A 27,482-nucleotide genomic window follows, 5' to 3' on the forward strand; every position below is an offset into this window, starting at 1 on the left:
CATTTTGCGTAATCGCCTCCTCAAGTAACGGGCTGTAATAAACACTCCTGTCCCAAGAATAGCTGCACGCACGGGCACCTTGCTCTGCTTACTAAGATGCAAGCTGTGATACGTTGCGTGCATTCATTGCTACAGAAGTTAACATAGTATAGCACAAATAAATTAATTTGTATTGCGGGGCTGATAAAACCCATGTTCGGAAATAGCAGGGGGGTGCAGTAAATACTATGGCTAATATAAGAACACCGAGTACACACAGCGCCTATGAAACATGCAAAAGGTAAACGTGCTGCTGCTCGCCTGCGTTGTGTAAATTACTGTTCACTAAAGGATTGCACGTTGTGCTTCACTCTTCCGCTTTACCATAAGCCTTCCTCCTTATCTTCGCACCGTTTCCCAATATTAGAAGGCTCTGCCTCCCAGGCAAAAATTAGTGCCGCTTATTTTCACTTTCACATACACAGGCAGACGGCACCATGGGAACTGCAGTCTACAGGAAAGGGGAGGACTGTGCTTACGCGTACAGAGGGCGGGCTACCCTGATGTTCAAACCCTCTCATGTTACCGGAGTATGGGAGCCGATGCACCTTGAAATGTCACAGGCTTATGGCACCCTAAAGGTACCAATTATTTAATACTCAGACTTCTAGGAGTTATATATGCAAGCCTCACGCATGCAAACCTTCAGCTGTAGACTCAGATTTACTTCTTCCTCTGCTAACAGTTTAGCCAATGGATTGCCTAACATGCCTAACATTTTATAACCCCTCCTTTCTCTTAACCTAGCCCACCATTCTCCTTCCGCTGCACATTCTTTGTTCCCCACGCTCCTCATATGTGTTTGCCAGACCCAAAACCCCCCTGCTAGTATACAACAGTATACAACATTGCACTTCACATCTTACAGGTGACTGATTACTAATTATTAGCATTACACATGTTCTAAGTGAAACATACGAGAGGGCAGTAGTGTTGCCTACGTTGCTGCTGCTAGTAAACTTTGCTATGAGCTGCCGTGGCTGTCTGTGTGTGCTCACGTGGGTTTAAATTTAACAGTACGGGCTCCGATTTGTTTGCTGTCCTATTTGTCATGTGACATAATTATCAGTTTCAAACCGGGCTGCGCTTTACACAGTATATAAACTGGGGTGTTAACCCTGCGCAATTTTGGTGCTATTAACAAATTTATGAAGGAGAAAGGGGATTTAGGAAGTGGGAGGTTAATTTAGAGCAAAATGCACACTCTTCCTTAATGATGTGCGAGGCGTCATCTACTGCTGCCACAATCCTAATAATTGTGCTCTATTTAATGGATTCCAACTCATTCTGCACTCTTCATTTGACTGCTTGCTAAATTCTCTTCTTTATCTGAATATATTTGCATTAATACAACATTGCGGCAGACACTCACTCATATAAGGCTTCATTTGTGCCAGAAACCTATTTATTTGGGTTTGTAATCTGTTTGGTTTGATTAACTTTAACATGAATCAAAAGGTTTGCTGCAATGTTTTGAGAGAACATAATAAATTGCCATTTCCACCAACCTCTTAAATTAAAGTAGTTAATAAGTACTGTGGTTGCTTATATGTAAACATTTCTGTTCTGAAAAGATAGCTTGCAACGAACAGGGTCTACATATTCTTGCATGCTGTTAGAGTTCACAGCCTTGCTGTGTCTCTATTCATACATCCAGTAAACTCCAAAACACATAGATAAAAGACATTCTCATTTACAACGCCAATAGCTCGAACTCTCACAAATGCAAAACCTATTGCATTGCAAATGCTTGTTCTCTGTAGAACCCTATCAACCGCTGCCCCCCTTGAGGTGGAGGACACCCTGTCTGGATGCCTCGTTGGGCGTCCACCAACCGCTCTCAAGCCCTGTCCATATGGTCAAACAGTAAGGCCTTGCCTTGGAAGAGTACTTTGAGCTTGGCCGGGCACAACATCACATTTATTATTTATTTTTAATATTTATAGAGCGCGAACAATGGCCCGTGGGCGTCTCGGCGCTAAGATATCTGCAATATTTAACCAGAGAGGGGAAATAGGAGTTTAATGATCAAAAAGCCAGGTCTTAAGTTGTTTGCGAAAAGACCAGAGTGAAGGACTTATTTTTATCGAGTGCGGAAGAGTATTCCATAACCTAGGGGCAGACACCAGGAATCTTCTGTCACCCCACGAGACAGATTTGGTACGTGGAACCACAAGATCATTTGAACTAGAAGAGCGTAATGTTCTGTGTGGACAGTAAGGAGTCAGATTTTGAATGAGAAAGGCCGGTCCCAAATTGTGCAGGGCTTTATACACTATGCAAAGTGTTTTAAATTTTATCCTATTTCTAATAGGTAACCAATGCAATTCTCGGATGGTTTCTGGCGCAGAAAGATGTTTGGGGATTCTGCCCAAAAGCCTGGCAGCTGAGTTTTGAATAATTTGCATTTTGTTTGACTCTTCCTTGTGCATTTGTGAACAAGGCATTACAATAGTCTAAGGTGGACAATACCAGAGACGTTACCAATGTTTTACCTGCTGTTTCAGGAAGGAAGGGGAGGATTTTCTTGATGAGTCTCAATTTATGAAAGGCGGAGGAGGTAATTTGGTTGGCGTGTGGTAGAAAATTAAGGTGATCGTCGAAGATAACTCCCAGGTTCCCCACCTTGCTGACAGGCTCAGGGGGAGGACCTAAAGAGGAAGGCCACCAACAAGATGACCATTCCGGGGTCAGGTGGCCGAAGATCAATACTTCCGTCTTGTCGGAATTTAATTTTAGGCAATTGGAGGCCATCCAATCCCCAATTGCCAACATGCCCAGTTTGAAATCCTCGGCTATTTTGTGTCCATCCTTTTTGATAGCAAGGACCAGCTGGGTGTCGTCTGCATAGGAAGTAAGGCTCATCCCATGTGCTCGAATGACGTTGGCTAGGTCCGACACATAGATGTTGAAAAGTGTCGGACTTAGGGATGAGCCTTGAGGTACTCCACATGGCAGCGACAAAGTGGAAGAATGGAAGGGTCCCAGTGTGACCACCTGGGTCCTGTCAGCCAGAAAGGAGGCCAGAAGTTTCTTGGCAGTGTGTTGGGCCCCCATGTTTTCGACACGGTCGATCAAAATGGCGTGATCGACCGTGTCGAAAGCCGCTGATAAATCAAGCAGTATTAATACTGCTGTGCCCCCAGCGTCACGGATGGATCTAATATCGTCTGCGGCTTTAATCAAAGCCGTTTCCGTCCCATGGAACCGGCGAAAGCCGAACTGGGAGTCGTCGAGGAGATGATTTTCCTCTATAAAGGATGAAAGCTGTAAGTTCAAAGCTTTTTCAGCAATTTTTGCCAAAACTGGAAGGCTGGCGATTGGGCGGTAGCTTTTTAATTCTTCCATGTCAAGATGTGGTTTCTTTAACAACGGTTTAAGAAGAGTTTTTTTTAAATTGACTGGGTAAATACCTGTTCTGAACATGGAATTGCAAATTGAGGAAATGACGGGAAGAAGCACATCTATGACAGGTAATAGTACTTTAAGAGGGCAGGGATCAAGTGCAGAACCAGATCTGATCGTGGATATGATGTCCGCAATCTGTGAACTGGAGATATCTGCGAACTGCGTGAGCGTGGGACCAGAGCCAGTGGCGGAGGAAGTGGTGGGGGGTATGATGGTGTTGTTGGAGAAAGCAGAATAAATGTCATTGACCTTACTAAAAAAGAAATTACCAAGGGCGTCGCAGAGGGCTTGGGAAGGAGGTGGGGTCAAGTTGGGAGAATAGCCAGCTAACTGCTTTGTGGTTTCATACAGTGCCTTATTGGAGTTTTTGGCTAGTTCAATTCTGTCGCTGAAAAACTTTTTCTTGGCCTCACTAATCATGATTTTATAATTTGGCCATTGTTTCCTTATACGTAGTTTTAGCCTCCTCAGAGTAATCTTTTCGCCAGTGCCTCTCTTTATTCCGACACTGTTGTTTCTGTATTCTTAAGGCCTTACGAAAACCAGGGGGCCGAAGGGGCAGAACTATTACGGGACCGCTGTTTAACTGGGGCCAGTGAGGTGGCAGCAGAGCCCACCCATTTGTAAAATTGTGTAGTGGCAATGTTAGGGTCGGCCGATAGAGATGAATTAGATTTTATCAAGAGCGTTTCCAGGCTGGAACTATCGATTTCGTTTCAGGCCAGAAACGGCTGACGGGGATTGGAGGATGAGGTAAGGGCGCTGGAGTCATGGATGGTCAGTGAAGCCAAAATTGCATGGTGATCTGACCAAGTAAGGGGAAGAATTTGAGAGACATGTAAATCCTCTAAGTTAGTAAAAATGCCATCCAGTATATGGCCCCCGTCGTGTGTGGACGATTTGACCAGCGGTGGGAGACCAAAAGTGGTCATATCCGCTATCAGAGCGACGGTGTCTTTATCCTCTATTTTATCGAAGTGAAAATTAAAATCACCAAGGACAGTTAAGGAGCTGTCGAGGGCCGATGATTCCAGGATAGACCTTAAATCGGAAACAAAACCGGTCCTTGAACCCGGTGGTCAATACAAGAGGATCCCTTTAAAGTTAAAGGAAGGAGTCAATTTTATGGAAAATTGTAGGGCTTCGCAGGAAGGTAGTGAAATCTTGTTAGTTCTAACGGTAAATACGTCACGTAAAATGACTGCAATACCGCCACCTTTCTTACGTTGTCTTTCCAATCTATGGATAGAAAAGCCTTTGGGAACTGCAATCACTAAGTCAGGGTCGGACGAACCGTCCATCCAGGTCTCAGTCATAAATAACATATCTAGATTTTTATCCTCAATCAGATCGGCTATGTCCTGTCGGTGTTTGCCGAGCGAGCGGACGTTGGTGAGGGCCATTAAATAAGACTTAAGTGATTTGTTATAGGTGCTGAGAGGGGAGTTAGGCTGGAGGAGTATCGGAGATTTGGAACAGGGACAGAGATGTGCAGGGTTTCCCACAAGGAACAGTGGGTCATATTTGAGACATGCCTGATGGTGGGGGGAACGCAACTGCAGAAGCTTGATCGTAGAGTAGGTAACTCGTGGGACCAAGGGACCTGGACCAGGGGAAGTGGCCCTTGGCCCGGTCCAGGCGCGGACGGGCGCAGACGGGCTTGCCTTTGGCGCGCCGCCGGCGCGCCCGCTGCGCGGCTCTGTTGTTTTTATCCATGGCTATGAGGGGTGGGAGGAACGATCAACAAGACCGCCCGCCTTCCCCTACCCAAGATGGCGGCTGAAGTGGCTGGACTGGGTTGCCAGCGCCTAGCAACGGCGGCGCTGTGCCAGGGCAAGTCGGGAAGCAGCCTCGGACGACGCAAGTCTCGCACCGAGGTGAGGACTAAGATTTAAGAAAGCGCCTGCTAAAATATATACAAGTTTTAAAATACGTTATTATTAAATCAATAACGAGCGTGCAATCAGGGTAAAGGTGCACAAGAGAGCGCAGAGATCCCCCGGCTTCCGCCTCAGGGGTGAAAATAGGCAAATAACGACGTTTCTGACCCATAGCTTCTGCTTCACCAGATCGAAAGTCTTCTGCTGTGTTGAACCAATTTGGTGAAGTGTGGAATTATAAGACTTTGTGTAAATTAGAATTTCACTTCCCCCAGGCCCCTACGGTGCAAAGTACCAAGTCTCTGACCCTATAGTTCAGGAGGCAGGCTATCTTTGGCTTAGGGGTATTCCACCCCCCCCCCCCCCACCCCACCCCACCCAACCCAACCCCACCACCACCGAGAGGCAGTCTCCGCACCAGGGCACTCACTTCCTATCCCCAGTCCATGGGAGGGGGCTCCCACGAGGCACAAGACTCCTCAACTGAGATGTGAGCGGGGAGGCTCACCCCCAAATACGGGGCTCACCTGCTTACCCGTTGCCCCCCAGAGCTGGACTCCAGCCACTCCTTACCTCCAGGCCCCAGAGTCAATGTCCGGACGCGCAGAAGGAGAGACACCGTGGCCAGGATCAGTGCCAGGCCTTCCCATCAGCACTGGGCCCCCTCAACCTGCCGCAGGCTCCATTCAGAACCAACCGACCCGTAACGTCCAGTGCACCATTTGGGGTTTGCGACCCTTCAGGAGCACTCCTGGCGCTCCTGTAGGTCTCCTCGTCACCCCTTGCCGGCCATGAGCTGAACCTTGTTGTCTGTTGGTGTGACTGCAGATACTGGTGCTGGTGTCAAAGATGGTGTCTGCAAGCCTGCCATTTTAGGTTAACTGGTTCTGGAGACTGAGAAGGCTGGTATTGGATAGCCCAGTAATGACAGATGGATTGTAAATTATCGGTGTACGCTTCCCTAAGACGCAACACAGCCCAGGACACTCCAACCCTCTTAACACATGTCCCAAAGACTGGGGAGGGGTAGAGGCCTATTCCCTTTAGGAAACCAAGGAGCAAGGATACAGCATACCCTGCATAGATCTGAAAGATTGAAGGGGTGACTTTTTTTTAAGCTATCAACAGGAAGAGAGGGATGCCCAGAAAGAGAAAACCACAAGCAAGAAACCTGTCTGTGACTGGTAGTCACAAGACCCTGAAATGGAGAGGAATGTGTCTGGCTGTAAGAGGAGCTAATCTCAGCGACCACAGATCGTAGACCATTTCCCACAGTACCTGTATCTCAGGACCAACACATTCCAACCTCCCTTGTTTTCAGTGGTGCGTGGAGGTTTAGGAATGCACAGGGAAAATACCATGATCTGGAATGTATCTTCTTGGCTGTGAAGCCAATCCCCCTGCCCTTTCAGTGTTCGCTCCCAATGACCTTTAACCCGGATGCTTTCTTACCTTTTTTGTAAGTTATTATTGGCACTAAGGTCCATGGAGGTGCCCACATTAGAGCCCCTTTCCTGCCTGTTAGAGTGGAGGAGAAGTAGAGGATGTATCTCCAGCTTTTGCTCTGATTTCAGTTCCTGACCAAAGAGTAGAGTTATTACTAGTATCTTATTGTACTGTGTAATTTTACTGACATGGCGCCTAAACCCTTCTCGGTGGTTGGGAAAGAAAAGCCTACCCATTTGCTTAATTGGTGGAGAGGGATTTTGAAGTGCGACCTAAATAGGAAGCGTTGGTGTTGTGTGTAAGGTTCAGAAGGGTGCTACAAGCATGTTGCAGCCAAGGTTTGGCTAGGCATTTATATATGGATTGAAGAAGAGAGATGTAATATTGATGGTCGCATTTGCAAATACATGACACCTTCTGGGTGATGTGGCTGGTGGTCCGTTAAGTGGTTACTAACCCTTGTTCTTCTCTAGGTACCGACCAGGGCAGATTGCTTGCCTTTAGGGATTTCTGGCTAGTGGCCTGAGGGGGGCAGTTTTCTTTATTGAAGGTGAAGACTGGCAAATACTGGTCTTTTTATGACTTTAGTCATTAATGACCTGGTAAAGATTGGTTATAAGCTGGACATGTTTGTGGGATCTCCTGGGCGCGTTGCTTCTAGGACAGAAACTTTAGTATCACACTCGCCACTTCCCGGCAATGTTCAAAACACATGTATTTGTTAATTTTAAACCTCCACTTTCTTAAATAAAAGTTACCTTTTGGGTATAGTCATGGCACTAATATGGTAACTTCCCAATGGTGAGCAAGACGCTTATATATGAGGTGGAAGATGTTGAAAACTTGTCTCGTTTTCCTCCTTTGAGTAAAATTGATTGCTGATGCAGTTTTCCTCCAAAAGTGCAGCCCTTTGCAGAGACAGTTGATCGGCTGTCCTTGTGGTTAGATTCTCTTACCAATTTAGCGTACAAGGTTGAGTCTGTGACAGGTTGCAAGATGTTCTTGTGCGTTGCTGGGATTAAGCATTTCCTTCTTTCATCTGTGGAAGAATTTTGATGATTTCAGCAAGGGCTGGTGGCTACTAACCCTCATCTTTTATTGTATGTAAATATATTGAGACCCGCACTTTGCGCTTTGTAATATATCAAGTCAACCTCAACAACAGTTCTTAATGTGAAACATTTAGAATTAATTAATTTTATCTAGAAACGGTGATATTTCATGCATACGTACTTTGTTTTTTTTACAGGAATCGACTTTAAAATTAGGACGATAGAATTAGATGGCAAGAGAATCAAACTGCAGATATGGTGAGGATTGTGTTTTTTTTAAATCTAGAGTGATGAAATTAGTAATTGTGCATGTAATTATTAGAGATGTGCATAAGCCATAAAACAATTTCTTTTTTAATTAATAAAAGATAATGATGAGTAGCAATGCCTGATGAATGCTTACCATCTGCTTTCTTGTCAAGATTGTTTCCACATCTGAATTTTTATACATTCTCTAAGTTTAAATGGGTTGAGAAGAGAGCAGTTCCTTCATAGTTTGCTAAATAAGGGACTTGGGTGCTGATGAAACTGCTCCTTTGCCTTTCCATTAAAGCAAACTTGACAGATCGCATAGAGCCGCTTGAAAACATACCTTTGTCAGTCTTCACTTTAAACGTTCAACACCGTTATCTTAACATGTTTTAACCTCGGATATGCCTGACATTAAAGATCACTGTCTTCGCCACGACCACTCTCCTCCCCTTTTTATTAAGCTGTATTTGAAAAGAACTTCTCTAGCATCATTTACCTATATTTCCTAATCCGTGTTATTTCCTCTTTAACCTACTCGGTGAATTCTGACTTATTGCATTTAGAATGCTGCAATTTCTTTTCTTGGCATTTTGAAAGACCTAGAAAGCAGATCTGCTCTGTCAATCACAATGGATGAAACTCAGCTGAAAATTGAGACGCATTGATTTAAAATGGTGCTAATGATGTGATTAAAATAAGTGCAGTCAGGTTTTCTTAATCTCTCCTGACATCGGAGAGTTCCTTGCAATACCCTTAGTACTTCAATGGGGCACACATTCTATCTAGGCCGCTGTCTGTTCACATTTAAATCGTGTGGATGTCTGGTCTGCTGATGTTCGCATGTTGTACTGCTCCACCTCAGGAACTGTTACCAAGGGTAAACCTGCACTTTTAATGTTTCAGGGACACTGCAGGACAAGAACGATTTCGAACTATCACCACCGCATACTACAGAGGAGCAATGGTAGGTAAAATAGTATGTCATTTACCCTTTACATCGTTATAAATATTGATACTTGCCAAGTATTTTCTAGTTGCATATTAACAATGTTCTCATTTGCCTTTTTTAGAATACTCTGTACTATGGCTATCCCACCCTGATCAGAGGGTTCGAATTTTTTTATTTTTATTTTTTAAGATATGCACTATGTTTGTTCCCATTTCTTGTGTGCAAATTTATCGCAGGTGGAAATCCAGAAAATCTTAGATTGGATCTGACCGCTTTCACCAACATTGGCTATCCTTGCCATAGACAAACCCTATATGGATGGGATGGGTTTTGAGGGTTTGTCCCTAGAGTCTCGAGGGTAAGATGCACTGGGGGATTTTGCACTGCACGGTGTTTGAGGGCCTTCCATAGCCATGCCAGAGGTCCTTCCTTCAATAACCTTCTATAGTTCACATTGGGGTTTGACAAAGTGATCTTGCAGATGTCTGTTCTTTGGCGCACTCTACCATATCTTGCCTGAGCACCTGCTTCTGTTAGGGGCTGGTGCTCTCTTCATTACCCAGCCTAGCTCATTGCATGTCAAATCCCATCCCAAGATTTATCACTTGGCTTACGCTGCCTCAATGAAGGGCCCCTTCTTAGCCTCAATAACCTATAGCGATTTTAAGGTTGGATTCCTCTTGTGGTGGCCCCACTATTCAGCTTTAGAACCCTTCACAATCAGCCAAGCAGTCCAGAGCTGGTGCCTCTATATATGCTTTTTGCTGAATCTCCCCTCAATAACTTAACCTTTTCTTAAGCACCTTTCAATTGGGCCTCTTCAGAAACACAGTAGCCCTTATTTTTGCCTTTTTGGAATAGCCTTTCTGAGCTATACTACAGGCCCTGCGGGAGAGCCAAAGACTTCTTAGATTTTCTGGTGACCTCTGGTTGTGTTGCAAGCTTTGCCCAAAGTGATCTTCTACCTCTCTGTGGCCAGTCAGACTCAATGGTGTACCATTGTTTGGAGTCCTATTCACTCTGCAATGAAACCTTGCAATGGGCCCTTATCACAGGATGTTGTATCCGTCCACCATGCAACCCTCAGTGATCCTGCCTGAGCCTATTAGTGGTCCACATCAGAGACTCCTTCATGGTTTGTTGGTAAATGATATGTGGATGCTTTGCAGAATCCTTTTCAACATCTGTTCTCTGGAATTGCTTTTTGTGGGGAAGTCTCCTATCCAGTTCCTTTAGTCAGATGGTGTTCTTTACAAATACACATCTTTACTAGTCAAATTTCAACTCCTTGCTCTGGTTTTGACAGTGCAGGTTTGTGTGTACAAATCTACCCCCCTCTGTTCGATCCCCACAAAAGTTCACCCTGTCCCCTTGCACCACCCCTAGCCCCAGTCACCTGCTCTATTCAAATTGAAGCATTTATTGGTTCTGCGTATGTTCCTGCCCTCCTTTTTAAGAAGGTATTCAGGCTTAATTTGAGGCGTCTCGACCCTTTAAGGTCAGGGGGGCACCTACCATTACATACTTTATTGATCTCTATGGATCCTTTCCTAGCTTTTGTGCTTTGGAGAACGGGAGCTTGAGTTGGATTGGTCTGACCAATGATGTTTACCAGGAGTGGTTACAGACCACGAAGACCCATTTTCAGTCCTAGTAGATTCCCAGTTTTGCAATGTTCTTGGTGGGACGGTGTAGGAAGCTGGCTCTCTATATAGCGCACCAAAATGAGGTACACTGTGCAGAGAGTCTAGGTGACCCCCACTGGTTTACAGGGGTTAAAATATAATCCCAAATGCTCTTTCATGGTAGTGTGGGCGCGCAATTTAAGTTTATCGGAGGATAGTGTCAAGCATTTATTGTACATAGAACGTCAGTAAGTGAGACACACACTCAATGAAATCCGACACCAATTCATAAAAATAACACCAATTTTTATATGAATTTAGACACCAAGATCATTGTAATCAGGTAAGTACTTTTTAACTCCTTCGACGCTCATGACGAGCTCAGCTCGTCATGGAGTTTCCATTGACTTCAATGGAAATTACATTAATATTCACGAGGTGCCTTAGTATCCAAGTGGTTAAAATAGTGATTTTTCAAGACTTAGAAAATGCACTGTATTGCATCTTTAAAGTAGTAGTGTTATCCTATTGGGGGTTGGAAATATACTGCATTCGGACTTAAAGTAAGTATGGGGCAAAGTCCAAGGCAGCATAAACAGGTCACCATGGTTGGCATCGAAGCATCTAGGTGCAGAGGTACTTTTTGGTGCCGGGTGCCCTGTTTAAGTTAATAGGAACCTGTCCAGTTGAAAAGATGGTGCAAGCAGGTACTGGGGGGCCAGTCTGGTAGAACCCACAGGGGAGCTCAAGTCTTGAGGATCTTGGGGCACGCAGGGACACAGTTGGTCCACTCGGGCTAAATGGCTCGTGAGCAGCAAGGCTTTTTCAGGCATAGTCATGACACTGTGGACTCTCGCACTTTTCGGTTCTTGCAGAAAGAGGCTGCAGGCAGCAACAAGGGGGCTTACTCCGTGTCTTGGTGACCTGGCGAGGAGGGGAAACAGGGCAGCAGCGCCACTCGGTGCTGGCCTGGTAAATCCTTACATCCCTTGATGGTAGGTCTTGCTTTGCGTTGTTGGGAGTCCGGACTGGACCACCGACAAGCCTTGGTTGCTGAAACTGCTAAAGTAGCCAGGGTATTGTTGCTGGACCGCTCTTGGAAGTCCTGGCATCTCCAAACTCTGTAAGGAGACGGATCTGGCCTCCTGGAGCACGAAGTCCATGTTATTTAGTGCTGTTCCATCAGTGATCCCGATGGCTTCCAACACCGTGGACCGGCAGATACTTTGCGGTGCCTGCAGATAAGGTGAATAGCTATTCTACTCCAAGGTAGACCTTGGTTGTTGAGGTGCTGGGAAGCCCTTTTTTTATTTTATTTTTTTCATTTAAACATTTTATAAGCATTTTGTGGAAATAAAAGCAGCATACGGCAGGGCCGGCATTATCTAATGGTAGACCTATATAATACATCCCTTTGCCAAACTAAAAAAATACAAAAGTGCTAGATAGTATTTCCTACAATAACAATGCAAAGGATAAGCACCAGCCAAACCTCAGGACCACATTCGCTCACAACCGCTACTTAACCCCCACAACAGGCATCTCTCTCCCTCATCCCAACTCGCAACATGGTCATGACCTGTCATAACTCGCCCTCGACAGGGGACATAAACTCCCCGTCTTAGGCAGTGTATCAGGTTAACTAAGGTGGATCGGTGCGGTCTACTTAAAATTCCAGTCCCTCCAGCTAGGGAGGACCCACATCTAGTGAGTATGCTAGGCTTCTATCATCTGGGAGTTCCCAACAGTCTTCCTGGCGAGGGGGGGGATCGGTGTTTTGCAGGATTTCAACTAATAACGTCCAGGCTTAGGCCATATCTAGTGATCCGCGTAACTGGTAATCCTCCCGCAGCAGCACCAAACACTCCTAACTCGACCATCTTTCTAGATCACTTTTCACTTTTCCAGACCTCTACCATTTTGTACTTTTTTTTTTTTTTTTTTTTTTTTGCTAAGATGAAAAGCCAAATCCTGCAACCCACTTGTTGCTTTATTCTTAGCAGCGTGGGGAAACCAATATAAAAGACAATGTCCGGGCATGTGTGGTACCTCCTTCTCTGTCACTAGTGACAGAATTCTAGTAATTTCCTTCCAATAGTGTGTCAGCTCTGCTCCATGCATGTCCAGAACATATGGTAAAACTCAGCCCTCTTACCACACCTCGAGCATTTTACCTCCTACATGTAGCAAATAGAAATTAATAAGTTTAGATCTGGCATTCCTAGAAACATTGGGTATGCATTGCAGGATTGTTTCCCAGTCACTCTCCGTTATGGGAATCCCCAAGTCCTCTTCCCAATGTCTGTTCCCTCTCCCCCCCTCCCCAGTGTTTGTGAATGGCTGCTGCCACAGCACCCTGGAGGAGAAAAAGGCCCTGCGGCAAATCCTAACGGGACCGAAACTCTGCAAATGGGAGGAGTACTCCTTCTTCATAGAGGGATCCGTCAGTCCCCTCCATGCGGCAGCTCCTCCAGAAATTTAATGGGAATATCTGGGGGGTAAGGCAGTTGCCCACCGTGCCCTATGTAGCCTACGGGCCCAGCAACAGTACATAACTCAAAGCTCAATGGGGTCGGTCCGCATAGGGCAGAGAAGTTGTAAGAGCACCCTCACCAAACAGGAAAAGCCAGGCATAGAGGGAGTCTCTGCCCTCAGGAGCAAGTCTCATAGCGATCCACTATGTGAGCGATTGAAGTTGCGCTGCTAAATAGTATGCTTCAGAGTCTGGAACACCCAAACCTCCCTCCTCTCTGGGAGGCTGCATTTTGGACAACACCACAAAAAAATACAACAGGCGGAGTAGGGCTATCATCTTTAATAAGGCCACTCTGCCCGCCACTGATAGGGGAAGTGTTTTCCAGAAATCAGTACTGGAGCGGAGTGCCCAGCCCGCCCCTCATTACCCTTCCCTAGATCTACCAGATCGTGGTGAACACCAAGATAGGGCAAGCATCTGGATTCCCATTAGAGCTCACCTATGGCTGCTGGCTTATCTCTTAAGTGTGACCTTGGGAAAGACCCAAGATTTCGGCCAGCTAACACATAGTCCGGAAAAGGAGCCAAAGCGCTAAAGCAATTCCTAAGTACCTTCTAGGGCTTCCTTCACCTTTAGGAGGAACAGCAGGAGATCATCTGCGTATAAATCGATACGATGCACTTGGGGACCAATCTGGATACCTCTATAAGAATGCCCTGCCATGCTAAGCCAACGGCTTCAAAGCCAGGGCGTAAAAGCGGCAACAGAAGACAACCCTGCCTACTACCTCGCTCCTCTGTATAGCTTTCTGATATAATTCGACCTGTCTTCACTCTAGCTAAGGGATCTGAATATAGCAATCTTGTCCAATTCACAAAGCCCTGTTCCAGGCCGAAACGAGTCCGCACCTCATAGAGGTAGTGCCACTCGAGACTATCGATGTCCACTGCGAAAATCACTGCTTCGGTCTTATTAAAGGAATCTGCCTCTGAGGTCCCCTAAATACTCTATTTAGGGGTATCTGAAAGAAACAGGTTAGTGTTAGATTCCTTACCTTAGAATATCCCCAGGCGTCCAACTGGATCTGGAAATTTTTGCGTAGCAGTACCCCTGCGCATCGGTAGGCGTAGTCTGTGGCTCCGCGGAGGCGTCGTTGGCGCCGGGATGACGTTGCCGGAGTACTTAGATGCCGCGCTGACGTCTGTTCTTTTTTCCGCGCCAGCAAGCGCAGATCCGGAAAAGGCATTACTCCTTAGTCACTTTTTGACTACCTTTTTCGATCTTTTTGATCCTGTTTCAAGTCGTAAGACTATCGGTGCCGGTAGGGATGCCCGGGTTCAAGCCTTGTGCCGATTGCAACCGACTGATGCCGGTTACTGACCCCCATCGCCGGTGCCTGTATTGCCTTGGGGCCGACCATGATGACAAGTCGTGCCCGACTGCCGGGCCTTGACGTCGAAGGCTAGGTGGGAGCGGTCCCGTAAGCGGATCGAGCTCCAGCAGTCGGCCCACGACGTTCACGGTCCAGCTCGAGGAGGAGGTCGAAGGGCCGGTCGCGGGGCCACAGTCATCGTAGCTTGGCGAGTAGACACCATTCGTCGGGCTCCAAGTCCTCAGGAAAGAGGCACAAGAAGTCGAAGAGACGACATCGCTCTTCCGACCACCCCCGACGCTTGCACGATGCGGCCAGGGGGTTCGGGCGACACAGCACACCCAGCTCTGCCGGAGCCGCTGCCAGCTCCATACCCGCCGGTCCCTGGGCTGAACGTGACGCCGGAGGAGATCAATGCCTTCCTCCTCCGGGTCCCGCTGTGGTGCCTTCGGGCCCCGTGATCCCGACTCGGCGCCCAAGCGGGCCGGGTGCTTCGGCCCTGGTGCCGTCAGGTGCTTTGGCCCTGGCACCGTCAACTACTTCGGTCCCGACGCCGCAGGGCCCCGCCGGATCTGGATCCGGGTCGCTGCTGGTCGACCTTACGACCCCTCCGCCGGCACCGACCCCCAGGGTGTCGTCCCCGGATGACGTCGTAAGAAGCTGTTCTCCTCACTCAGTTTGGGGTTGTGATCGGTCAACACCGCTTGCCTTTTGGGCCGTTATACCCACTCTCTGTGGGACACAGTCGCGGAAGTGCTGCCAGGTTTCCCAGAGGAGGCCCGGGGTCAAACTCGCTCAAGCCTTTACGGAAGGGCGAGATGCAGCACGGTATTCTATCAGATGTGGGCTGGATACCACGGACTCGCTGGGCAAGACGATTTCCACGACAGTGGCGGTTCGCTGCCACACCTGGCTGAGGTCCGCCAACTTTTCGGCTGATGTCCAGAATTCCCTCATGGACATGCCGTTTGATGGCCGTCGCCTCTTTGGCGACAAGACAGACAGTGCGCTTGAGCGTTTCAAGGGCTACGGCCAAGTCCTTGGGCCTGTCGGGCCAGCACCATCAATCTTCTGCCTTTCGCTCCTTTCGTAGCCAAGGAAGGGGCGCCCCTCACGTCCTGCCAGCCACGGGCCGCAGACCAACATCCAGCGCGGACGTGGTACCGCCGTGGCGGCGAGGCCAGTCCACATCCACCCCCGCAGCATCCGCCCCAAAGCCCTCCTAGTCTGAGCTTTCAGGTCCATTTGACGCCAGTGGGGGGCAGGGTTCGCCATCACCTCCTCCACTGGCGCACCATCACATCGGACAGGTGGGTGCTGCAAATCGTCCAAAGGGGCTACTCCCTCCCCTTCGAGGCGACCCCTCTAGCCATGCCACCGCAGCACCACCGCGTGTCGGGGGATCACTTGCAACTTCTGCAAGAGGAAGTTACGGCCCTCTTGGCTTGCAGGACGCTTATTTTCACATCCCCGTCCTGCCGGCCCACCGGCGCTACCTGCAGTTCACGGTAGGCCACGAGCACTTTCAATGTACCGTGCTCACCTTCGGCCTTACCAGCGCCCCTCGGGTGTTCACAAAAGCGATGGCGGTGGTCGCAGCTCATCTGCGCAGATTAGGGGTGCCAGTCTTTCCCTATCTCGACGACTGGTTGTTGAAGGCGGGCTCGCCCCAGACAGTCGTCAGCCACCTCCAGACTACGGCCGACCTCCTGCACCTGCTGGGGTTCTGCATCAATGTGCCAAAGTCACACCTGTGTCTCTCTCAGAAGCTCCTCTTCATCGGAGCGGTTCTGGACTCGGCACGGTTTCGGGTTTATCCTCCCGAACAGCGGGTTTGGGATATTCAGGGTCTGATTCCGATCTTTCAGCCGTTATCCCGAGTCTCGGTCAGGTTGACGCTGCGGCTTCTGGGACTGATGGCCTCCTGCATCCTTCTGGTGCATCACGCCCGGTGGCGGATGCGGGCTCTGCAGTGGGACCTGAAGTTTCAGTGGGCCCAGCATCAGGGCAACCTGTCCGACCACGTCCTGATCTCGGAGGGCACTGCGAGACAGTTGCAGTGGTGGCTCACGGACCGCGATTGGGTCAGCGACAGATCCCTCTCCCTACCCCAACCAGAGCACGTAGTCGTGACGGATGCATCCCTCTTGGGCTGGGGGGGGCCACATGGGAGAGGCGGAGATCAGAGGTCTCTGGCGGAGTCCTGGCTCCATATCAACCTGCTGGAGCTGCGGGCGATCCGACTTGCACTGAAAGCATTCCTCCCCTCTGTCCGGGGGAGTGTAGTGCAGGTGTTCACGGACAACACCACCGCCATGTGGTACTCCAACAAACAGGGCGGGGTGGGGTCGTGGACCCTGTGTCAGGAGGCTCTGCGCTTCTGGCAATGGCTGGAACATCGGGGCGTGACCCTGGTGGTTCAACACCTGGCAGGTTCCCTGAACGCCAGGGCGGACGAACTCAGCTGTCGGTGCATGATGGATCACGAATGGCGTCTGAACTCGGACGTGGCGCAAGGTCTCTTTCAGCAGTTGTGAGAGCCTTGGTTAGATCTATTCGCCACAGAAGAGAACGCGCGTTGGAATTTCCAAGGCGGCACTCGCTCGGCGACGCTTTTCATCGTGAGTGGAGCTGCGTTCTGTTGTATGCCTTTCCGCCTATACCACTTCTGCCCAGAGTGCTGAAGATCAGGCGCGACCGGGCCCAAGTCATCCTTGTGGCTCCGGACTGGGCACGAAGATACTGGTATCCCGAGCTACTCAGCATGTCAGTCGATTCCCTCTTCGGGAGGACCTTCTGTCGCAGCAGCAGGGGACGGTCCTCCACCCGAACCTGTCCAGTCTCCACCTCCATGCGTGGAGATTGAGCGGCGGCTGTTGAGGCCATTCGACTTGCCTCCTGAAGTCTGTGATGTGATTCTGGCAGCCAGGCGTCCCTCCACGAAATCGGTATACGCCTGCAGGTGGAATAAATTTGTGGCATGGTGCACAGCAAAGGCTGTGGATCCCCTTTCTGCCCCCCTTTCAGAGGTTCTCCTCTTTCTTCTTTCTCTTGCCCAGCAGGGCTCTGCTCTGGGCACTATTAAGGACTACCTCTCTGCCATTTCTGCCTTTTAAGGCTACCTGATCAGCCTTCTCTTTTCAAGTCCCCCGTTGTAAATAGATTCTTGAAGGGCATCGCTCACATGTTTCCTCCTGTTCCTTTCGTGATACCTCAGTGGGACTTGAACCTTGTTCTTACTTATTTGATGTGCGCTCCTTTCGAGCCACTTCACAATTGCTCTCTTCGTCTTCTGACTCTTAAGACTGCCTTCCTGGTTGCCATCACCTCTGCCAGGAGAGTGAGTGAGCTCCAGGCTCTTTCTTCCAAACCTCCTTTCCTTTCCGTCCATCCGGACAAAGTTGTCTTGAGGACTAGTCCCTCTTTCCTGCCCAAGGTAGTCACAGCCTTCCACATCGGGCAGTCCGTCACCTTGCCCACCTTCTTTCCGCCTCCGCATCCCTCAAAAGAAGAAGGGACGGGCGGTGCACAAACAGACCATCTCTCGGTGGGTCGTGTTGTGCATCAAGGTATACTACTCTTTGGCTAAAAAGGAGCCTCTTGGGCTGAGGGCCCATTCCACTCGGGCCGCGGTGGCTACTACTGCCCTGGGTCGGGGAGTCCCCTTGCAGGACATCTGTCAGGCAGCTACGTGGGCCTCGCTGCACACGTTTGCTAGACACTACTGCCTGGACAGTCCAGTCTGGAGAGATGGCTTTTTTGGCCGTTCTGTTCTCCAGGACTTTCTGGTGTGATCCTTGGTTAGCAGACCCACCACCAGGGTTGGTATTGCTGGGGTATCTATTCTAAGGTAAAGAATCTAACACTAACCTGTTTCTTTCAGATGCACAAGTTACTTACCTTCGGTAACGATATATCTGTAAGAAACAGTAGTTGGTGTCCGATTCCTTACCGCCCCACCCATCCTCCCCTTTCTGCGAACCGATATCTAGGGTTAAGGTACATCCCTTTTGAGGGCCCTAGTTTTATGGCACCAGTGTCTGTTTTTATCATGGCTCTGCGTTCCTGGTGCGGAAAAGCTGTGTATAAGAACTGACTTCAGCGCGCGAGGGCGGCGTCTAAGTACTCCGGCGACGTCATCCCGACGACGGACGCGGAGCCGCAGACTATGCCTACCGACGCGCAGGGGTACTGTTACGCAAAACTTTCCGGATCCAGCCTGACGCCTGGGGATATTCTAAGGTAAGGAATCTAACACTAACTACTGTTTCTTACAGATATATCGTTACCGAAGGTAAGTAACTTGTGCGTTAAGGAGAGTGAAAGGTAATAGCCAATGGGCTGCTTACCTTTGGGGTCACTACATCCCCCCTAGATGAGCACTTCCTTTGGGGAGTGGGCATCGCCCTGTCCCAGAATTCCAAATTCCACCACATACAAGATGGTGGGATTCCTGTCTTCATGTTCACTTCAGGCTGTCCACCCTAGAGGTGTGTCCAGCCTGGCAGTGCAACATGCCTCCTACATAGCTAATTTTCCAGCCTGTTCTGGTGCCAGATGAACTTCAAGGTAGGGATTACCTCCAGGTCTGGGGGAAGTTAGGCTTGCATATCAAAGGCGGTGGGCTCATTGAAATTCGCTAATATTCTAGCCATCCTGCTGGCGTACGTGTAAAAGCCTCCTGCCAGAGCAGGCATTTCACCTCCTAGGAGGTCAGAACTCGTCTGTGGTTGCAGACTGAACATGACCAATCAGCCAGCACGCTAGAGGACTAGTAGGGTTCAGGGGGTGCCTCTAAGGTTCCCCTTGGGTGCATGCTTCGATAAATCCATCACTGGAATCAGTGTGGGTTTATAAATATGAGGTGTTAGATACCAAACACCATAGGTTTCAGTGAAGTCATTATGTAGCTGGGAAACTTTTTGACCAGTGCCCAGAACATACTTTAAGAGGGCTCCCCTGATCATGTGCAATATCTAGTAATGGAACTGGACATTACAGGGGCATATCTGGTCATGCAGATATGTGCTCTCATGTGCTTTAATGCACCATGCCTTAGGGCTCCAAGGCCTGTTGTAGGGGTGACTTGCATATAGCCCATGCAATGTCATTGGCATGGTACACAGGATTGGGTCATGTCGGGTTTTCAAATATGGTTTGCATTATGTCGCACAGCCTGCAATGGTAGTGTGTGTGGGTCTCTTAGGGTGGCTTAAGCTATGCTGCAGCCCTTAGGAACCTTCTTTAGTATCCAGGCCCTAGGTACCTGAGGTACCTTTTACTAGAGACTTAAAGGGGTGGTAATGTCCTTGGCTAATTAAAAAAATCAGACCTCACTTCTTTTTAAGGAAGGAGCACTGGCATTGAGGTCTGGTTAGCAAGCTTCATTGCACTGGCAGAGTTGAAAATCCTCATCCAGTAGCTAAAAAGGGGGCAACAGGTGGGGAGAGCATGGGGGAGCTCCTGCAACCGAAGGTCGGTGTCCTACAGAGGTCATGGGGGCTGATTCCTTTTCCTCAACCAAGGAGGAGAGAAAACAATTTAGCCACTGAGCTTCCTCCAGTGTCTATTCGTCTGCACACATCACCCTTCTCTCCCTCAATGAACTTGTGTCAAGGCACCCATCTACATACGTGTATGACTGATCACACATTGCTTATTGTTGAATTCATCCCTGTAAAACAGTGTTAACCAATTTCACATGTTTTCTGGAAACTGGATTGTCTGGTGTTTTGTGTTCTGCTTTTTTCTTTTTTTTTTTTTAACTAGATCTGCAGTTTGAATGATTTATAGTAGTTGGCTGTATATTAATGATTTTATTTTACTTCAATCAGGGTATTATGTTGGTGTATGACATCACAAATGAGAAGTCTTTCGATAACATCAAAAACTGGATACGGAACATAGAAGAGGTATTTAGATTACATTATGGGGCACTTAAACGTATAACCTGTCTGTGTATGACTGTGAAAGGTGTGAGTTTGATCGTCCAACAATTTATTTGATGTATTTTGCAGTTTTCTCACGCAGTGAGTGTACATGCACTGTGGAATTAGGGGAGTTATTGAAACCGGTATTAACACTTTCACATAATGTAGCATGATTTTGCTTTGGAGCACATACTTCCATTTGCGCAGTCGCGTCTTTTTGCTTATTCTTTTCTGTTTTGAGTAAACCAACATATGAATGAGAAACAGGACCTGGCTAGACAGATGGCCAGCAGCACCACTCATCGGTTAGCTCTAACCTCCTTGCAGCAGCCCTCTCTTCTATCTGCAATTAGTTAAAATAGGATGCACTGTTCGTTCTTCTACCCATCCGCTCTAAAATTACACACTCCCTGCTCATTCGGTAAGACCTCTACACTCCTTGTTCTAACAAGAGCACTTGTGATTTTTCTGCAACAGAACCCAATGCTCAACCACCACCCCACACAATAAACACATTGAAGTCTTGAGGATGACATTGGAATGCCTTATCCAGAGCAAATGATCACATGAACAGAATGTGATCTGCAAGGAACCCTGGGATTGTGGGAACACACAAACTTTCCCGACAGGCTGTAGTGCTATCAAGCCTTGCTAATGGCCTGTACTCATACATGCCATTGGCAGTGACTAACCCCAGTTAACACTTAACAGTAGGGCCCAGAAGTAAGTAATGATAGTCCTTCAGTGGAACACATGGGGTAGAACAAAATTGAGCTTATTATGGGATGAAGCCTTGTAGCATCCAGGGTTGCTGGTATTTAGCCTGTCGGGTCTTAGCAAGGAAAATTAGATGTAAAAAAAAAAACCTTTGTTCATTGAGGTGGTTAAGATTATTTGTCGTTACAATGGACCCAGTGCTTAATTTGAGCCAGTGGGAGCCACCGACACTTATTTTTGGCGGCCAGCACTTATTTTTCGTTATCCAATATTTACTGAGTGAAAAGGGAGAAAAACACTTATATTGGAAAGACGGCTAAACTGTCACAAAGGGAGAAAGCAGGAACTTCCAGGAGTGAGGACAAGGAGTGACTGGTAGTGAAGTAAAGACTACCGGCCTTGATGTGGTGCGCCATGTTTAATTTCACTGGCCACCAACTTCTGAGCAAAATTACGGGCACCGCCGCTCATTCTTTCACAAATTAAGCACTAAATGGAAATACCTAGTAACTAGGTCTGAGAGTTATAAACCATTCATCAGTCTGACTCCGGTCTTAGAATTGTCATGTCTTTAAAAAAAACCTTATGCTTCACAGTGGTGGTCTGCCAATTATTCGATGTGCTTGTTCTGTTCTACAAGTACCTGTTCAAGCTTCTACAAGGCCATTGACATTTCTGAGGCTTCAAAACATGGAATTTCTGATTCTAACTTTGTCAACAGCATGCCCATAGGTGGGGAAAAACAACTTCCGAACCCTATTCAGCAAGTTGTTGAGTTAGGTTGATATTTGAGAAAAACTGCTGAAATTTCAAATTTTAAATTAATCACCTGCAATAATTTGGCAACGGAGTCAAACTTTGCAAGTTGCCTCACATATTAACTGCTTCAATGCGACGCACATTTCCCCACTGTGCGGGCGAATTCCACGCATGCGCAAATCGGACGTCCCCCGGCAGTCCAACGCACACGCCCTCTGTGACACGCCGTCCGCATGGAAGAGGTTAATAGATTCTGTAGCAGACTAATTTGATAATCGATAGTCGTGCTTGATGAGACGAAGATGTTTCATGCTGAAGACCAGGACTATTAGATGCTAGGAAGAAGTTTTGGAAACCGTTGAAGAGCATGGCTCCGTGTTCAGTTTGGATGGTAATTTCTCCTACACTCAGATCTATCCCATTGGAAACCTCAGACATTGCTGGGATCTTGTAACAAGTTTGAAATCTGATTATTACACAGTTGTACACATTGCACAGCTGCTCAAACCTCTAAAAGTTTTGTGTAGACACGAAATAAGCCCAGGGAGCATCCGAGCGCTGTGTGCAATAATCCAACACCAACAAAAGTAGTTAAACTGAGAAAAACATGTCCATCGAGAGCAATAAAATAAACATAACATATCAAGAGTTAATAATAGGTAGCGTAAGGCAAACTTACACAGACATCTTATTGGAGAGTAGAGGGTGGAAGTTTAGGCACCTCTAACAAGATACAACGTCACAGAAAATCCTTCAGGGTGTTCTGTTACAGCTCGAGCGAAGGTCCGTCTGAAGTGGGTGGATCGGAAGGGCGATGGGTATGCCCTGAGGTGGGTCCCGTGGTCACTGTGCCTTAGGATTTAAGCTGCATCTAGTTGATGCCAGAATGGGCATGAAATACTGAGGGTTTGGTTTGTTTGCAGTTCAGAGGGGTCATGGCTTGGCAGTTCAGGCTGAACAGTTTGTATTGTGGCAGGACAAAGGCTGATTTCTTTAAGGTTGGTCTCTTTTAGAGTGGAACAGTGAGCAAAAAAGAAATCCATTAAAGTGCTGCTTAGAATAATTACCAGAGACTTTGGCTACTGGAATTATGCAATTCTGCTGCTGCAACGTTTTCCACATGATTATGGATTTGCTACATAAACCATCATCAGCTGCATAATCTGCAGGTTTTAACACAACATTTTGTTTCCAGCTCAAACAGATCAAAAGTGATTAAAAACGCAGCCACGTGTTTTGCAGCGCAGTGGAAAGCAAAGTTTGACTGGTCACTTTTCAGTTGCTTACTGATGTGTTTGGGTGCTAAACTGCTATTAAAGAGGTGAAAACTTTGCCCATTCAATGTTAACATGAGTAAAACTAACAAAACAAAGGATACCATTAGAAAATGTGCTGCATTATGCCAAATAATTTGCATTTTTTTGACCACTTAATATAGCCTACCCTGCCGCATAATTTGGTTCACCACAGCTGCATAAAACGGATTAATTTGGGCATTCCATAAATCTTGTTTTTCTCTTGTATGAGGCAGGCAGTTTTGTAACAACACTAAGTTTCAAATGGAAGCCATCTTGCGGAGAAAAGGGCTGATATGGTATGGCTGAATTTCTTGAGTGGCAACGAGTTGATAGCGTATTACAGAACAGTTACGGGCGAGCTCGACCTGTTTTGATGAGCCCTGTAAGAAGGGATTTGTTAGAATCCATTGATGAAATGACCATGGATTGAACTGCCTTGTTGAGCCCCCTTTTGGCTCAACCTGCCTGTTTCCCTTTAGTTCTGTTTACTGCCAACAAACTTCCCTGCAGGGCTTGGGCATAGCAATTTAAACCTTTAGGAGGTTACTACTGTTTGTAAGTCAATATCTGTATTTATATTTGGTTAATAACGTTTTAATTTTGCACTGTTTTATTGTTTGTTAGCATGCATCAGCGGACGTTGAAAAGATGATTCTTGGAAACAAATGTGATGTGAATGAGAAACGGCAAGTTTCTAAAGAGAGAGGAGAGAAGGTAATTTGTTTTTTATTTGTCAATAGTTCTACGATTTGCAAATGTAAGTCTCTCAGCCATTCAGTCTCCTTTTAAGTTAAAGTTTGTGGTTTGTATAGTTTTCATATCTCTTAGGTATCTGTTTCAAAATACTGTTTAGCAGGGACCCAGTGCACATCAGTCGAAAGCATCTATCCGCATGGCAAAAAGTGTGGGTGACCATGACAAAAAGAGGCACTTACCTACACCCTAATGTAATGTAATTTGAGCCTTTTTAGTTCTCTTGTCCCTAATGCATAAGTGGTGGAAGTATGTGAAGCACCATGAACAGAATGCTGGCTCTTCGGGGCGGTGTGAACACAGCAGGGGTATGTTAACCCTGTGCCTTTGTGTGGTGACGCACTGATGGTTGGAAGGAGTTGGTGGATAATATTGCTATAGTTTCAAACCGCTATATGCGTGCACCTCTGGAGTGCCCACCCATATTCCACAGCAGGGAAGGCAAAACACTCGGTGCTGTGGAACTCTCGAACATGTTTCTCTAGCACAAGTTACCTGAAGGTGCTCTTGCACAGGTCTTTGATGGAGGGGTAGTGTGAATGCTGACCCGTCCAAGCAGCATGTGGGTTAACTGCTTCAGCGCTACCGCGTTTTCCCGCTGTGCGCTGAAGTAGAAAAAGGCTTGTTCACGACAAAGCCAGCTCGTCATGAGCGCACCATAGGTAAAGCCCATGACGAGCTGGCTTTGTCATTAGCGTGCAAGTGGTTAAGCAAGATGGGGTGACAAGGTAGTAGCAGGGGCCAGGAACATTGCACCCTTCTGTTGAGGAGGTTGGTTCTTCAGTGTGGCCCTCCAATGCCTGTCCCTTATGAGACGAGTGATGATTGTAGACCTGGTCCACGATTCTTTAATAGGCCAGAGCAGAAAGAATAGCAACAACGCCTGGTTTTCGTATACAAGCTAACTAACCGAGCTCCTGGTCGATATGATTGGGTAGAGGCTCTACGTCTGAGAACTTAGTGGCTTCTTTCTTTTCAAAGGTCCAATCCCCAATTTGTGTTAATCACATTTAAACATACCAGTAATCCGGTCAAGGATATGCTTCACTTAAAAATCTTCATGGCAACCAAACAAACTTGGCCCTTAACAGGTTAGTGTTTCTGTTTCTCACTACTGCCAGAGAACTTTCAGACATTCAAATGTCCTGCTATCTATGTTGACAGGAAGGTGGGTGGGGGAGTGGTGTCGGGCTGTGCAATAACTGTGTCCTATTTTAGATCCAGTTCCCTTGAGCTAAGTTGACACCTCATTTGACAAAAATGATATATCAAGCTGATGCCACTTGTCGACTGACACTTCCTTTCAGATCTAAACTTGAGGGGAGTCTCTGAGATATGTGAATAATGTGCCTGAAATGTTCTAACCACTCCCTAAATAGACAGGTGCCTCAGAATAGCTATCTGATGAACAAGAGTGTTATGCCTGCTGGGTTTCAACTAAAGAAAATCCCCACTCATTTGTCATGTCGAAACATGGTTTAGATGTTTCAGATCTTTCTGAATTCTCTAGCACCCGATCATTCGTAGTCGCAAGCTTCAAGTGATCCCTGTCAGGCGGAGAATCCCATTCTAGACAAGCCTCACTTTGTATAACGTATCCACCTCCTTATTTGGATCTGCGAAGCCTCCAGTGAGGTCGAGAGGCTCATACCCCCCCCCCCCCCCCACGGTTGGACCATCGTAAGATTGTCACCTGACTTGTATTGTAATCTCACTTTCTGTGTGGGGTGTTTGCTCCCATTGGTATTCCCTTTCAGGAAGACCCCTTTTTCCCAAATAAATGGTGAAAATGTCCTTACAAACCAATATGTATTTTCCCTTCTCTCATCGTGCATGTATTTGTTATTTTTTTATCCACATGTGTAACTGAAGGTTATTACATTTTTACTGTTTGTGTTTTTTTACCACACCTGAAGGGGTAGACAAAGCACAGGTGATGTTTTAGTTCTCTCTGAAATTAAAGAGGATTCCTTTTCAGTCAAAGGGGCAGCGGTAATCAATACCTAATTTGGGGCCCTGGACTCTAAACCGCTTTTCTTAAACGTGGCAAGGTGAAATCTGTATGTTACCGCCATCCGTGACATGCATTCATGCATGATTATAGTAGGACATCAGTTAAAATGCCTTGCCCATGAGTGTCCTTGCATTACAGACTGCTCAGGATTCACATGCAGTTCTGCTATTCATGCAATAGATTCACAGTCGAACCTATGTGCCCACCACAGAAGAGGAAGGGACATGTGGCCATGGAACATACAGTATCATACACCTATTCCTCAGTGGTGGAAAGTAAAACGATGTAGTTATTTACTACACACGTCTGTGCTGTAGTTGATGTGCAGACCCTCTGTCCTTTTCTGAGTAATGTTCTATTTCAAACGTTAACACAGAGAAATCAAAAGTCTACTTGGGGCGGTGGAAAGGTGTTTGATTTTAATCAGTTAGTCCAGCAAAAGTCATTCTAAGAAAGATTGTTTATCCTCTTTACTGAGATAAAAAAAAAGAAAGTCTTGTTCACCCAAAGCTTTGAGTGTTGTAAAAGATGTGTCACATGCACAATCCTTCACGCAGGCTGTGTTTTCAGATACCCAGTGTCACGAAGAGAAACTACGATATAGAATTGAATGAAAGGAAAACATTTTTAGGTCCGGCATTCGTAAACACCTTTAGATTTTAAAAACATTATATGTAATATAGCTGTAGGGACTATGAACATCCCTCTTAAATCCATTGGTGTATTATTGTCACATTTTTCTTCCGCTCACTACAGCATACAACATGGTACAGTGGATCCGGCCACTTCAGCCATTGGCAACCTTCACTCTGAGGTACAGGCAGTGCATTTGCACACAAAGGAACTGCTTTGGCAATGTGTGCTGTTTGAGACCAACAATTCTCTCTCTCACACACACACATTAATGCATTCATGATCAAACAATGCAAGCATTGACAAAAACCAAAAAAAGGCTGTCAGATGATTGGCAGGGCAGTACTTGTATTTCCAAGTGAAAGTCTGTCGCAGCGCAATAGTTTGATGGTATTACTTGTAGTTTGTGACTGAACCACTCTACCAAGGCTCTAAGCCAAAGCAAGGGAAAATGGTTAACGTTTATAATGGGTGTAACTGACTGATTAAACTAGTGTTTTTATTCTGTTCTTTATACAGCTGGCTTTAGATTATGAAATTAAGTTCATGGAGACGAGCGCAAAAGCAAACATCAATGTAGAGAATGTAAGTACTATACGTTTTCTATCTTTTTCTTATCTGTGGACTTGATGCTTACCTCAAGGCAAGTTGAACAAAGTTAAAGCAATAAATTCTTAAGGAGAAATAAAACCTCCCCAAATCACATTTCATAGATAATCACATAAGGAAAATAAACAATGAGTCTGTTGTTTCTTCTTTGATTCTCTGGACTTAGTCTGACTCTATGCATGATGTAGTTGACAGTCTAAACAATATCTACGTTTGATCAAACTTCCATTCTGCCCATTGGTCAGCAACTGAGACTTGAAAAAAGTTATG

General features: G+C 46.8%; 1 protein-coding gene across 2 annotated transcripts in view; it reads left to right on the top strand.

Moving 5' to 3' along the window:
* Positions 1 to 27,482, top strand: part of LOC144799280 (ras-related protein Rab-8A) — a 73,190-nt gene that overhangs the window by 12,845 nt on the left and 32,863 nt on the right. For both annotated transcript variants that reach the window (XM_078670519.1, XM_078670521.1), the window contains exons 2-6: positions 8,023 to 8,083; positions 8,981 to 9,041; positions 20,334 to 20,411; positions 23,828 to 23,917; positions 27,123 to 27,188. In XM_078670519.1, the coding sequence (XP_078526645.1) occupies positions 8,023 to 8,083; positions 8,981 to 9,041; positions 20,334 to 20,411; positions 23,828 to 23,917; positions 27,123 to 27,188 (356 nt within the window). The remainder of the gene's footprint in view (positions 1 to 8,022; positions 8,084 to 8,980; positions 9,042 to 20,333; positions 20,412 to 23,827; positions 23,918 to 27,122; positions 27,189 to 27,482) is intronic.

The sequence above is a fragment of the Lissotriton helveticus genome, chromosome 12 (genome assembly GCF_964261635.1).
Source record: "Lissotriton helveticus chromosome 12, aLisHel1.1, whole genome shotgun sequence".
In the NCBI taxonomy this organism is placed as follows: domain Eukaryota; kingdom Metazoa; phylum Chordata; class Amphibia; order Caudata; family Salamandridae; genus Lissotriton; species Lissotriton helveticus.